This window comes from Capra hircus, chromosome 11 (genome assembly GCF_001704415.2).
Source record: "Capra hircus breed San Clemente chromosome 11, ASM170441v1, whole genome shotgun sequence".
NCBI classification, from domain to species: Eukaryota; Metazoa; Chordata; class Mammalia; order Artiodactyla; family Bovidae; genus Capra; species Capra hircus.
In genome coordinates, this window is record NC_030818.1 from 80423859 (window position 1) to 80436829 (window position 12971).

At 42.6% G+C, this 12971-nt stretch overlaps 1 protein-coding gene across 4 annotated transcripts in view; it reads right to left on the reverse strand.

The window, feature by feature from the left end:
* KCNS3 (potassium voltage-gated channel modifier subfamily S member 3) overlaps positions 274-12971 on the reverse strand; it is a 47653-nt gene continuing 34955 nt past the window's right edge. For 3 of the 4 annotated variants that reach the window (XM_018055609.1, XM_018055610.1, XM_018055608.1), the window contains one exon: positions 317-2316. In XM_018055609.1, coding sequence (XP_017911098.1) covers positions 782-2257 — 1476 coding nt within the window. In that variant the 5' untranslated portion in view covers positions 2258-2316 and the 3' untranslated portion in view covers positions 317-781. Of the gene's footprint in view, positions 2317-2827; positions 3121-12971 lie in introns of those variants that run through there. The other variant, XM_018055611.1, reaches the window with a different exon arrangement.

The window sequence follows — 12971 nt, forward strand, 5'->3', positions numbered from 1 at the left end:
TTAGAAAATAAATACTGGAAATGGGGCACATGTTTTATGCACATATACCAATTTGAGTATGTCCTAAACGAGTACATGCATAATCAGGTTACACTGGAAAGTGTGGTTTAATCATGAACATGACCCTTCCACCTGCCAACCTCCACCAATGCTACTGAACAGAAGAACTAGCCCACTGCTGATGTATATCCAAAATTCAAAAACACACAGAAAGGGCTCTTGATGTGCTAAAAAGAGCATTTTCTCTACCAAGTCGATTGTGAACGTATTGAAATATAGTTACTTTACATCAAAACATACCACCAAGACATTCTCTGTACTGAATGAGGCAATTTATTAGGCTCCTATTGTCCATGTCTAGAGTGTGAACATGGATTGACATGCATTGTCTCATTTTGTGGATCTTACATGCATGTAGCCTCCAGCTGGGCCTTTGATTCTACTTGTCAGTTAGCTCAATGTGAGTAAATGATAAACACAGAATGATACAGAAGCCAGAGCAAGAAATCCCACCCAATACCATACACCATATTCTTTTTTTTGCAAAATCAAAATCATATCACAACTCTCTTGTAAAAAATAAATTTCAGAGCAAGGCATTTCATTCGCCTCACTGAGAAAAATAAAGACGTTTCTATCATTTCAGAGCAATGAAATGTCCAACTATGGCTGAAGAGTACACCCTGAGAAGTAAATGATTTTAACGAACCCATTGAGGTTGATAAAGCTGTGTTAACCTAACATCGGGAAGGGACACAAGGTCCAGGCACAAACTCCCTGCTCATGTTGGGGGTAAATTCTCCAAGGATGCTGTGTTATAAACATCCTCGTTGTCTTCAATGCTTGAAGCATCTGTGGAGTCGGGGTCGCTCACCACGATTCCCACCGAAGAGAGACTGGTGATGAAGGCATGCATCCGCTGGGCATAAATGTCTCTAATGTTAAAGTAAGGGAGCTCCTGACACTTCTCTGGCGCATCCTCACTACACTGGTCCACATCGATGTCCTTTTGCTTCTGGTAGTACTTGGAGAACTTGTTGAAGATAATGGTGATGGGAAGGGCCACCACCAAGATGCCACAGATGATGCATGTGCTGGCAATCAGCTTTCCCACCAAGGTGACCGGGTGGGTGTCTCCATAGCCCACGGTCGTCATGCTGATGGTGGCCCACCACCAGCAGACGGGGATGCTGGTGAGGCTGGAGGTGTGGTCGTCTTTCTCCACAGAGTAGATAAGCACAGAAAAGATGGAGATGCCCACCGACAGGAAGAGAAGCAGCAGGCCAACCTCATGGTAGCTATGCCTCAGTGTGGCACCAAGAGATCGAAGTCCCACCGAGTGCCGGGCAAGCTTGAGAATTCGGAAAATCCTCATGAGCCTGAGGATCTGGACCACTTTGCCCATGTTCTCAATGTCCTCACTCTCTTCCTCCTTGGTGTCTACAGCCAACGTGGCATAAAAGGGAACGATGGACACGAAGTCAATTATGTTCAGAGGGTTCTTCCAGAATTTCTTTTGACAGGGAGCGGTAACCAGCCGGATGGCCAGCTCGCCCGTGAACCAGGCGATGCACGCTATCTCCACGCCCTCCAGCACGGGGTCATCCACGTCCCCATCCTCGTTCTGGAATTCTGACATGCTGTGGATGCACATGGCCACGATGGAGGCCAGCACCACGCTCAGGGAGGAGATGGCGATGAGTTTGGCCGACAGGCAGTAGGCTGGGTTCTCCATCCGGATCCAGATCGTCTTCCGGAGCTGGCCAAATCGCAGCTTGTCAAACTTCTCCAGCTCCTTCTCGAACAGAGACGACTCTTCGAAAGAGGAGTCGGTGCTCACATCGTTGCTCTTCTGGTCCCAGTCCTTCTCGTGGTTCTCCTCCTTGCGCTCCTGGTAGCGATTACTGCAGCAGGAATCCAGGAAGAGCTCGTTGATGCCCCAGTACTCAATCTCCTGGCAGAACGAGAACACGCACAGCTCCTCCATGACATGCAGCTTCCCGGTGTAATAGAAGTTCAAGACGTATCTGAACAGCGAGGGGTTGCGATCAAAGTAGTACTCTTTATCGGCCACGCTGTAGTCATCGCACAGTTCCAGGATGGCCTCCTCCGAGTGGCAGCTGAGCAGTTTCCCGAGCCTGGTGTGAGGGAAGCGCAGGAGGGTACTCTGGTCGACCGTCTGCTTAAAGCCCCCCACGTTCAAGTTGACAAGTTCCTCGTCTGGTCCCGGGCGATGGAAAAACTCACCAAACACCATGGTGGATCCAGGCAGTGGAGAGCTGGCTGGGAAGGGAGACGAGGGAGTTCACGCTGGCCCTGGAAGGAACACAAGACGACGTGAGCCCTGTTCTGAGCAGCCCTGCCAAGCTTATTTTTAATCTGCCCTTTCCAGGATGATGGGCTACATTAAAAGCAAAAACAGAGGGACTTTCCTGGCGGTCCAGGGGTTGGGATGCCATGCCTCCAACGCAGGGGGTGCGGATTCGATCCCTGGTTGGGGAACTGAGATCCCACATGCCACATGACTCAACCAGAAAAAATAAATAAATGAAACAAAAGTCATCTTATTAAAAAAGAAAGACTACATACCATTAAAAAAAAAAGAAAGTAAAATAGAAAACAGAATAAAAAATACACTATCCCCCTTTGACTATAAGAAATTCAACTTAAAATAGGGTTTTGGTTTTTTAAAAATGGGTTTATATATCCATTTTCTGGAAAAGACTGCCATATAATTTTTATGAATTTCCAGTTCCTATTTCTCTATTTTTGAAGCATTCATAATAACATGCCATACCCCAAAAGCAATACATTTGAGATCACTTACTCAATACAAGCATCTCCAGCCTCAACCATGAGGCTTCTTCATTTGGAAATGCTCAGTTCAAACGTGGCAGGCTATTTGCTGCCTGGCTTGCAGCTCATCTCTCCTGTTCCCTATGGTTTGGTCAAGCACACTCAGAACCAGCTCTCTGCTCTCCACCTCAAACACAAGCCACACATCACTGGGGCTCAGATCAGCTCTTACAAAAGATGTAGGTTTCACTCCTTTTAGAGAAAGCTCTATTCCTCACATTTGGATATGGACAATCAAGAGGATATAACTACCTCCTTGTCCCATTAGTATCTTAAAGATACAGTTACACTTCATGGGATGGGGTTTCAGGTGCAACCACAAGGGAACAAAGTGACTTAGGGAAACCTTTTTATGTTAATTGCAGTATCAGTTTCCTGACACAACTATGCTCTTCTCCTTCCTCCCTTCACAGTCTCCTACACACTCCCAATCTTTGATACTCAAGTCTATATTGGCCCAGCATATCAGGCTATTTCAGTCTTGACTCTAACTAAAATGTACCAAAACTGTTTCTCAGAGAGAAAATAATAGGTTTTGACCATCATCCAATACAATGCTGATTCCTCAGAGCTGATGATGCAAATAAAAGAAAGGTAGGAGATTGTCATGTACTGTGTTCCAACCAAGTACTAATAAATTTTTGCATATATCATGTGATTTCATCCTTTCAATACTACACAGTAGACGTATAGGAAAGTAAACACTCAGAAAAGTCCAAGATCACAAGATAAGCAAATGGCAAAGCCATGATTTAAACCCAGGTTGATAAACTCCAAAGCCCACGCTATATCCACTACACACATATCCCTCCCACCTCTTTCTGGTTTTTTTCCTTATTATAATCCAATAACCCAATATAGGTAGTAGTATTATGACCAAAGTGAGTCAAGCATCTTTGGGGTTACTGGGGAACCACCAATGACCTCTGTCTAGAGAAGCTTCATAGCAGAAGTTCTATTTAAGTAAATGTTAAAGGTTTAAGCAGAGCTGAGCAATGAGGGCAAAGGACATTCCCAACATTGGGCATCAAAAGGTGGGGACAAGTCAGACTGCAAAGACAATTGTGAATCAATCTAAAGAGTCTAGACATGGGACCTCCCTGGTGGTCCAGTGGCTAAGACTTTGCCTGCAGGCTGTGCAGGCTGGATCCCTGGTTGAGGAGCTAAGATCCCACATGCCTTGTGCCAAGAAAAAAACAAAACATAAAAGAGAAGCAATGCTGTAACAAAATTCACTTAAGACTTTAAAAATGGTCCACATCAAAAAAATATATTTAAAAAAATAAAATAAAGAGTCTGGACTTGATCCTGAAGATGAGGCTGCTAAATCACCTTAATCAATAAGTGGACATGGCTGTATTTGTGACTGTAACTTAGAAAGACCCCACTGACAGCAGGATAGAAGACTGTTGGCAGGAATGACTGGCGCCAAGGGGGTAGGGTTACAACAGAACAGGTGAGAGGACGCAAACTCATACAGCAATGATGTGTATAAAGAGGAGGTGACAAATTCAAGAATTTTATAGCTGTGAAAGGGTACCACTCAATATGCCAGCAAATTTGGAAAACTCAGCAGTGGCCACAGAACTGGAAAAAGGCCAGTTTTCATTCCAATCCCAAAGAAAGGCAATGCCAAAGAATGTTCAAATTAACATAAAACTGCACTCATTTCACATGCTAGCAAGGTAATGCTCAAAATTCTCCAACCTAGGCTTCAGCAGTATGTGAACACAGAACTTCCAGATGTTCAAGCTGGATTTAGAAAAGGCAAGAGGAATCAGAGATTAAATTGCCAACATCCACTATATCATAGGAAAAGCAAGGGAATCCCAAAAAACATCTACTTCTGCTTCATTTACTATGCTAAAGCCTTTGACCGTGTGGATCACAACAAACTGTGGAAAATTCTTAAAGAGATAGGAATACCAGATCACCTTACCTGCCCTCCTGCGAAACCTGTATGCAGGACAAGAAGGAACAGTTAGAACTGGACAAGGAACAATGGACTAGTTCAAAATTGGGAAAAGAGCATATCAATGCTGTATATTGTCACTCTGCTGATTTAACTTATATGCAGAGTACATCATACAAAATGCTAGGCTGGATGACTCACAAACTGGAATCAAGACTGCCCAGAAATATCAATAACCTCAGACATGCAGATGATACCACTTTAATGGCAGAAAGTGAAGAAGAACTAAAGAGCCTCTTGATGAAGATGAAAGAGGAGAGTGAAAAAGCTGGTTTAAAACTCAACATTCGAAAAACTAAGATCATAGCATTCATGCCAAAATAGAAGGGTAAAAAGTGGAAACAGTGACAGATTTTATTTTTCTGGGCTCCAAAATCACCACAGACCGTGACCATAGCCACAAAATTAAAAGACACTTGCTTTTTTCAAGAAAAGCTATGATAAACCTAGACAGGGTATTAAGAAGCAGAGACATCACTTTGCCAACAAAGGGCCATATAGTCAAAGCTATGGTTTTTCCAGTAGTCATGTATGGATGTGAAAATTGGACCATAAAGAAAGTTGATTGCCAAAGAATTGACACTCTTGAACTGTGGTGCTGGAGAAGATTTGAGAGTCCCTTGGACTGCAAGAAGATCAAACCAGCCAATCCTAAAGGAAATCAAATCTGAATATTCACTGGAAGGACTGATGCTGAAGCTGAAGCTCCAATACTTTGGCCATCTGATGTGAAGGGCTGACTCATTGGAAAAGACCTTGATGATGGGAAAGACTGAAGGCAGGAGGAGAAGGGGGTGACAGAGGATGACATGGTTGGACGGCATCACTGACTTAATGGATATGAGTGTGAGCAAGCTCTGGGAGATAGCGAAGGACAGGGAAGGCTGGCATGCTGAAGTTCATGGGATTGCAAAGAGTCGAACATGACTTAATGACTGAACAACAAATAAAGTGGAATCAAGAGGACTTGGTCATTGATTGGAAGGAAAAGATACGGAAGAAGAAAGTCAAAGGAAGATGTGTTTTCTACTCTGCACAACCGGATGACATCATTAGAGGAAACATAAAGGTCAGGTAGGAATTTCTTGTCCTTATGTTTACAAAGAGACAAAGCTGTCAGCGAGACAAGAGAGGCCACCTCTGAAAAGGACACTCCAGAGAACACAGCCTGAAAACACAGCCCCCTGCCGTCCACACTAGGAGGAAGCTCACTGTGAGAGAGAATACAAGGCTATTTGCTCCATTTGCTCTGGACGCACCAGCAATGACAATGTTCCCATGAAACCAGAGACCACGGCCTGGCATAGCAAAACACTTCACAGATGTGCTGACCTCTCCAAAAGACATGATTTTTTTTCCTGCCTCAGCTTTCTATATTTAGTTAGAGATCTTCTTTGAAGGGCCTAAATCAAGAGCTCATGGCGTGGTCCAAATATTTATGGAACCTCAGATCTCTGAAAGCAGGCTTATGTTCGTGGCAAGTACAAGAGTAAAATGTTCCAAGAAATGAGTTTTAGCTAAGCTAGCATTAAGGCTTTCATGGACATTTTCTTCTGGTGGATTATTTTTTATCTCCTTAGCTTTCCCGGAAACCCACAGTGGTTGAAAGCCACTGTCTCCCTTCATGATACAACCTGCTGAAGTCAGTCTCATAATCAGAAAGTGTGCCATCCATTTCCCAACTGCTCCAAAATCACTTTTCCAAAGAACGTTGTTATCAACCATAATAGCCATCTTCCTGTTCTGGCCTCCTTGCTTCGTATTCACTCTATGCCAGTAAAAAGGAGCCTGTTCTGAGGTCCACGCATTCCACAAAAAGTGTTAGTCACTCAGTCATGTCCAGCTCTTTTTGACCCCATGGACTATGGCCCACCAGGCTCCTCTGTCCATGGAATTCTCCAGGCAAGAATACTGGAGTGGGTTGCCATTCCCTCCTCTAGGGGAATCTTCCCAACCCAGGGATCAAACCTGGGTCTCCTGCTTGGCAGGCAGATTCTTTACCACCTGAGCCACCAGGAAAGCCCTCATTCCACAAAACCTAATCACAATAGCAACACACAGCTTAAAACCAGGGATCTCTCATTATGGGACTTTTAGAGGAGAGAAAAAAGCAAGCATCTCTATATCAGATCAAAGGCTTCAGCTCAGAGGACAGGATGAGATTCTCCACATTATGGCTGCCAGAGTACACTGTTGATTTCCTTGGCTGCGTCTGGCCCACAGCACCCTATGGAGAGCAGGGAAGAAGACCTCACCTTTATAAACTGTAGCAAGGTTCCCTTACATGAAGCTAGTCCCTGCTCCTCACTATTACCTTGAGATTTTGCAGGTGAGGAAGCAGGATTAGAAGAGATGGGCATCACACGCCTACTAAGGGTTGGAGCAAAACTCAAGCCAGGGCTCCCTATGTCGGCCCCCCTGCTCTGCAGTGTGCTGGTTCACCCACTCGAAGGAGTAAGTAAGAAAAGCAGATAATGAACATCGTTATTTACAAGACTGCTATATTCAGGCCAGCATTTAACAGCATCGTTCATTCCCATTCAGAAAATACAATGCGTCAAAGGTATATTTATATATATATTCAATACATACCTATAGTATACTTTATATATAATTATCTTACATATATTTTATACATGAAGCTATACGTAAATGTACACATAAAGGAATGTATATAATATACATATAGTGTGAACCATATTTAGAGAGAGTTATACAAATACTAACAAGATTTGGGTCAATTTCTCTATAAGTGAGACAAATCTCTTTAATTTTGACTAAAAACACACAAAAAAACTTTTAATTATATAGAAGTAAAATTTTGGTATGGAAAACAATGCCATAGGAAATGTTAAAAAAATATTTGCCACTTATATCACAAACAAGTGGTTAATATACCTAGCATATAAAAGGCTTTAGACTGAGAAGAAAAAGAGAAAAGCAATATAGAAAAATGGGCCAGATATGAATAGACAGTTTACAAAAAAAAAAAAAAAAGTCAATGGGTCTTAAAACAGGAAAACAATGTTCTACCTTGCTCGTAGTAAGATAAAATTACGGAGTAGTATTATATCTAACGGGCTTCCCAGGTGGTTCAATGGTAAAGAATTCACCTGCCAAGCAGGAGACTTGAGTTCGATCCCTGGGTCGGAAAGATCCCCTGAAGAATGAAATGTCAACCCACTCCAGTATTCTTGCCTGGGAAACCCCATGGAGAGAGGAGCCTGGAGGGCTTCAGACCATGGGGTCACAAAGAGTTGGACATGACTTAGCAACTAAACAGCAACAAATCATATCTAATACCAAAATGGGAAAAAAATACAAAAACTGAGCTACATACTCTATTACTAAGTATGTGGGGAAGCAGGTACTTTTGCACACTGCAATTGGGGAAACAAAATGAAGGGAAACTCTTATGAAGGGGAATTTGGAAATATTGAGCAAAACTGCCCAAAAATTAGGAGAAAATATTTGCAAGTTGTTGGGCTTCCCTGGGATTCACTCAGATGGTAAAGAATCTGCCTCCAATGCAGGAGACACAAGTTCAATCCCTGGGTCAGGAAGATCCCCTGGAGAAGGGAATGGCAACCCACTCCAGAATTTTTAGCCTGGAGAATTCCATGGACAGAGGAGCCTGGTGGTCCATGAGGTCGCAAGGAGTCAGACACAACTGAGTGACTAACACTTGACTTGACTTGATAGATCTAATAGGAGTCTAGAATCCAAAACAGGTTTAAAAAATAAAAAACTCTTACAACAGTAAAAAGACAAATGGGCAAAGGATTTTATAGACATTTCTTCAAAGATATATAAATGGCCAAAAAAACACATGAAAAGATGCTCAACGTCATTGGTTACTAGGAAGCCCAAGTCAGAGTCACAACGCGATACCATTTCACACAGCTAGGATGGATATAATCAAAAAGTAATAATAATACAAGTCTTATGTTATAACACAGTTAAGTGTCTGTGACGATGCAGAGAAATTGGAACCTTCAAGCATAATGAGTAGTAGTGGAAAATGGTGTGACCAAGTTGGAAAACAGTGAAGGAATGATAGAATTAAAATCTCACCATTGTGCAACTCATAATAAAATAACAGATCTGAATGTGCTCATAAACGGCGGCTAAAACCCAGTTAAAAAATGAAGAGGGAACTCCACAATGGTTAGCTCAGAGGAAAAATACCTGAACTCACTGTTCAAGCCAGTGTAACAAAAAGAGACAAGACAGAACCTGCCTCCTGATGGAAACACGTACACAATTCTGAACTATCCCAGCCAAAAAATAAAATAAGACATAAATTTGATCTAGCTCTAGGTCTAACAGTTAAAATCAAATAGGATATTTCAGAGGAACATGTTCAAAGACACTATAGGGATGCGATCAGCAAAAACCAGACTGTGGGAAATTATACAGGACAAATGATGGCTCAAATAAATGACACATCAAATAGATTCAGTGTGTGGCTTTGTGTGGATACTGATTCGAGCTAGCCAAATGCTTTCAAATATATATATATGAAAATCAGGAGTATCTGAACACTAAACTAAATACTTGATAATGTAAAATTATAATTGTTCAATTTTTGAATGTGCTAATGGTATTGCAATTATACTCTAAAAAAACCTTTATCTTTTGGAAATATATGCTAAGATTTTATGGATAAAATTTTACTGCATTGAGAATTTACTTCAAAATAATTCATTGGTGTGGGGCTGGGAGGACAGGGAGGAGTCACTGATCATACAACACGGCTGCCGCTGCTGCTGCTAAGTCGCTTCAGTCGTGTCCAACTCTGTGCGACCCCATAGACGGCAGCCCATCAGGCTCCCCGACCCTGGGATTCTCCAGGCCAAGAATACTGGAGTGGGTTGCCATTTCCTTCTCCAAAGTATGAAAATGAAAAGTGAAAATGAAGTCGCTCAGTTGTGCCCGACTCTTAGCGACCCCTTGGACTGCAGCCCACCAGGCTCCTCCATCCATGGGATTTTCCAGGCAAGAGTACTGGAGTAGGGTGCCATTGCCTTCTCCACAAGATGGATATGAATTAATAATTATGACAATTATTTTAGCTGAGTGACAGGTACAGAGGAATTTAATGAAATAGTCTCTCTTTTTTTGTACATATACAAATTCTCCATCAAAAAATGTTTTAAGAAAAGTCTACTAAGCACCTTGTGTGGCTATGCACTGTGATACATGTTTTCATATACATTATTGTGCACCCTTTAACTCCCAGCAACTCACATAGTACCTCAGTATAAGCAATGAGTAATTATCATTGAATGAATGACTTCATTTAATTCTCCCGCAGTCCTAGCGGTAGATCCTATACCTGTGCCACAAATAGAGAAACCTGAGGCTCAGGCTTCAGCCAACATTATACAGATTTATAGGGCAAACTTTTTCCACTATGCTTCAAACATTTAACTTTTTTAACTGGAAGGAGGAAGGTCTTTAACTGGCTGGTCTTCAATCTTATACATATTATTAGTCAGCCTCAATAAAGAATGCTCTATACTCTGGTAGGGGATTTGGTACTAGCATGTCAAGGATACATGCAGTCTCTGATCAGGCACATCCATGTGTACCAAAGGCATCTGGCCACAGGGTAGAAAACTCAAGTGCTATTTTCATTCTCTTCCTCAACAGCTTCACTTCATTGCATCAATCCTCCTGCCTATTATCGACACAAATCACAAATGGTGAGGACACCATATACTGTATTTGGCCACCTTGTGTCTCCTGGTGTTTGTCAGATTGAAAAGAAAGAAAAAAGATGTCAAAAATCCAAGATATTCTCTGACAGTTTAAACTAAACTCCACATTGATCTACTTCTCCCCAAGTGGCATCCATAAAGCCTTTCCAAAGCCATTAACCTCTTACCACTCTCTTTGCTTTATGCTCTCAAACTCACTTTATAAATGCTCTCAAAACTGTGTCTTTTAAAGGTTGACACATTTCCATGTACACATGTGCATGGGTGGCTTTGATAATGCACTTGATTTGCTCAAAAAAGTAAGAAAGGCATAACAAATACAAGCCACTTCTACTTGCTTTATTGGGCAGAACCACTCTTTAAAATCAATTCCATAAAAGTAAACAAACAAACAAACAAAAAACCTAGATTCTTTTGTCCTTCCCACTTGTCCAAAATCTACATTAGTCCTATCATCGAAGGAGAAGTGGGGGGCATTTTTCCGCATTAATACTGCAGTCTTTAAGGAATAATCATCTGGAAAAGCTGTATTTCATTCTATTAACTTTCAAAGAAAAATCATATATGTTTTTTAAAAGGGTGATGTGCTGTGCTTCAGTCGTGTCCAACTGTGTGTGACCTCATGGACTCTAGCCCACCGGGCTCCAAGGGAATTCTCCAGGCAAGAATACTGGAGTGGGTTGCCATGCCCTCCTCCAGGGGATCTTCCCAATGCAGGGATTGAACCCTGGTCTCCTGCACTGTGGGTGGATTCTTTACCATCATGCTAAATTCTATTTCCAGCCATGCTGTGTGAGAATATTCCAAATAAAATGAAACAAATGTAAACAGAAGTGAAAATCTAAATTCCATCCACATCCAAGTATTGAGCATCCTCTCACCAGGAACCTTCCCTGGTGATGACCTTCTCCCAGAGCAAGCTCCCCATGCACTGGGGTGAGTAGCATGTAAGGAAAAGAAAATCAAAGGTCAGCGTTGGGTCACAGAGGAGCAGAAAGCATAATGAAATGTCGGTGGCATTGCATGGTCCACCTTGACTGTGGATTTGGAAATGGAGATGCTAGTGGTCCTTGATTCAGATCTTTGCGGATCAGATGTCTTTTTACAGCACAATCCTGAAAAAGAAATAGCTCTTTATGAGACATCGAGGAGGACATGCCCAGAGCCAGTGTGCAGGCCATACAAAGCCTCAAAGACCCGTCTAGATTTAAGTCTTTGTTTGCAGGGATCAGCATTTCCTGGGTATCCTGAGGCTTCTAAGTGGAGCCAATCCCCCCAGTAACCTTCCAAATGGCCCTTCCCAGCCCATGAGGAAGCCTGGATGCAAAGTGAGTCCCACTGCCCAAACAAAGAAAGGAAACTCCCTCCTGATCTCTTCCACATCCGTGTTCCAACAGCATTACGTGCAGCTGACAACACACCAGTGGCATAGGTCCCCAGTCACCCTAATTCAGAAGATTCATAACCCAAACGCAACTTTTAAATGTTGCACTGAAAGAAATGAACCCACCAGGTCCCCTTATCCATGCTGAACTATCAGAAGCACCTAAAGAAAAGAAGACAAGGCTAAGACTCTGAAAACTTGTGCCTGAAGTGCCACTTCCCAGCTCTGTGACCTTGGATGGGAGGTTCTTGCTCAATAAAAGATGATGTACATACTTTGATGATATAACAAACACAAAAGTCTTCTGAAAACACAAAGCATAGGATACATGTAAAGCCTTATTTCAAAAATAAGAGATTAAGATAAGAGTCCCCTGGAGAAGGAAATGGCAACCCAATCCAGTATCCTTGCCTGGAAAATTCCATGGACAGAAGAGCCTGGTAGGGCTGTAGTCCATGGGGTCACAAGACGGAACACACATGCATGAGGGGGGTGGAGGGAGATAGGTTGGTAGCAATAAATAGGTAGAACTAAAAAAAAAAAAAAAAAGATGAGTCCCCCTACCTCCTTGTTCCTGCCCCTACTTACTCCTCTCCCTCTCTTGCCACCTCCATCTGGACAGTCATACTAGAGAGGTGCTCATTTCCTCCGGATTCCATTTAGAATGGCTGACTCCCTCGGCAAACTCCAGGGATCCCTGTAACTCACCCAGCTCATCTCCAAGCAGGAGAGCTGCTTTAGAAGGCTAATTCAGTGAACCCAAATGCCAGAAATCTGTCCTATTTGTAAAAAGCAAAGAACCAGAGGTGAAAGATATTCAACTAGAAATTGGAAAAACGTGGACTTTGCCACAAGAGGGGAGACTTAACTCTCCAGCAGCTACCTCATCACATCTCCAACTGAGTCACATTACATAGAGGAACCCTCATGCAGACAGCTGGCCACCTGATGTGAAGAGCCAACTCACTGGAGAAGACCCTAAAGACAGCTGTCAGGGTGATGCAATGAGGTCCAGAGGTGGAGTGCTGGAGCACTG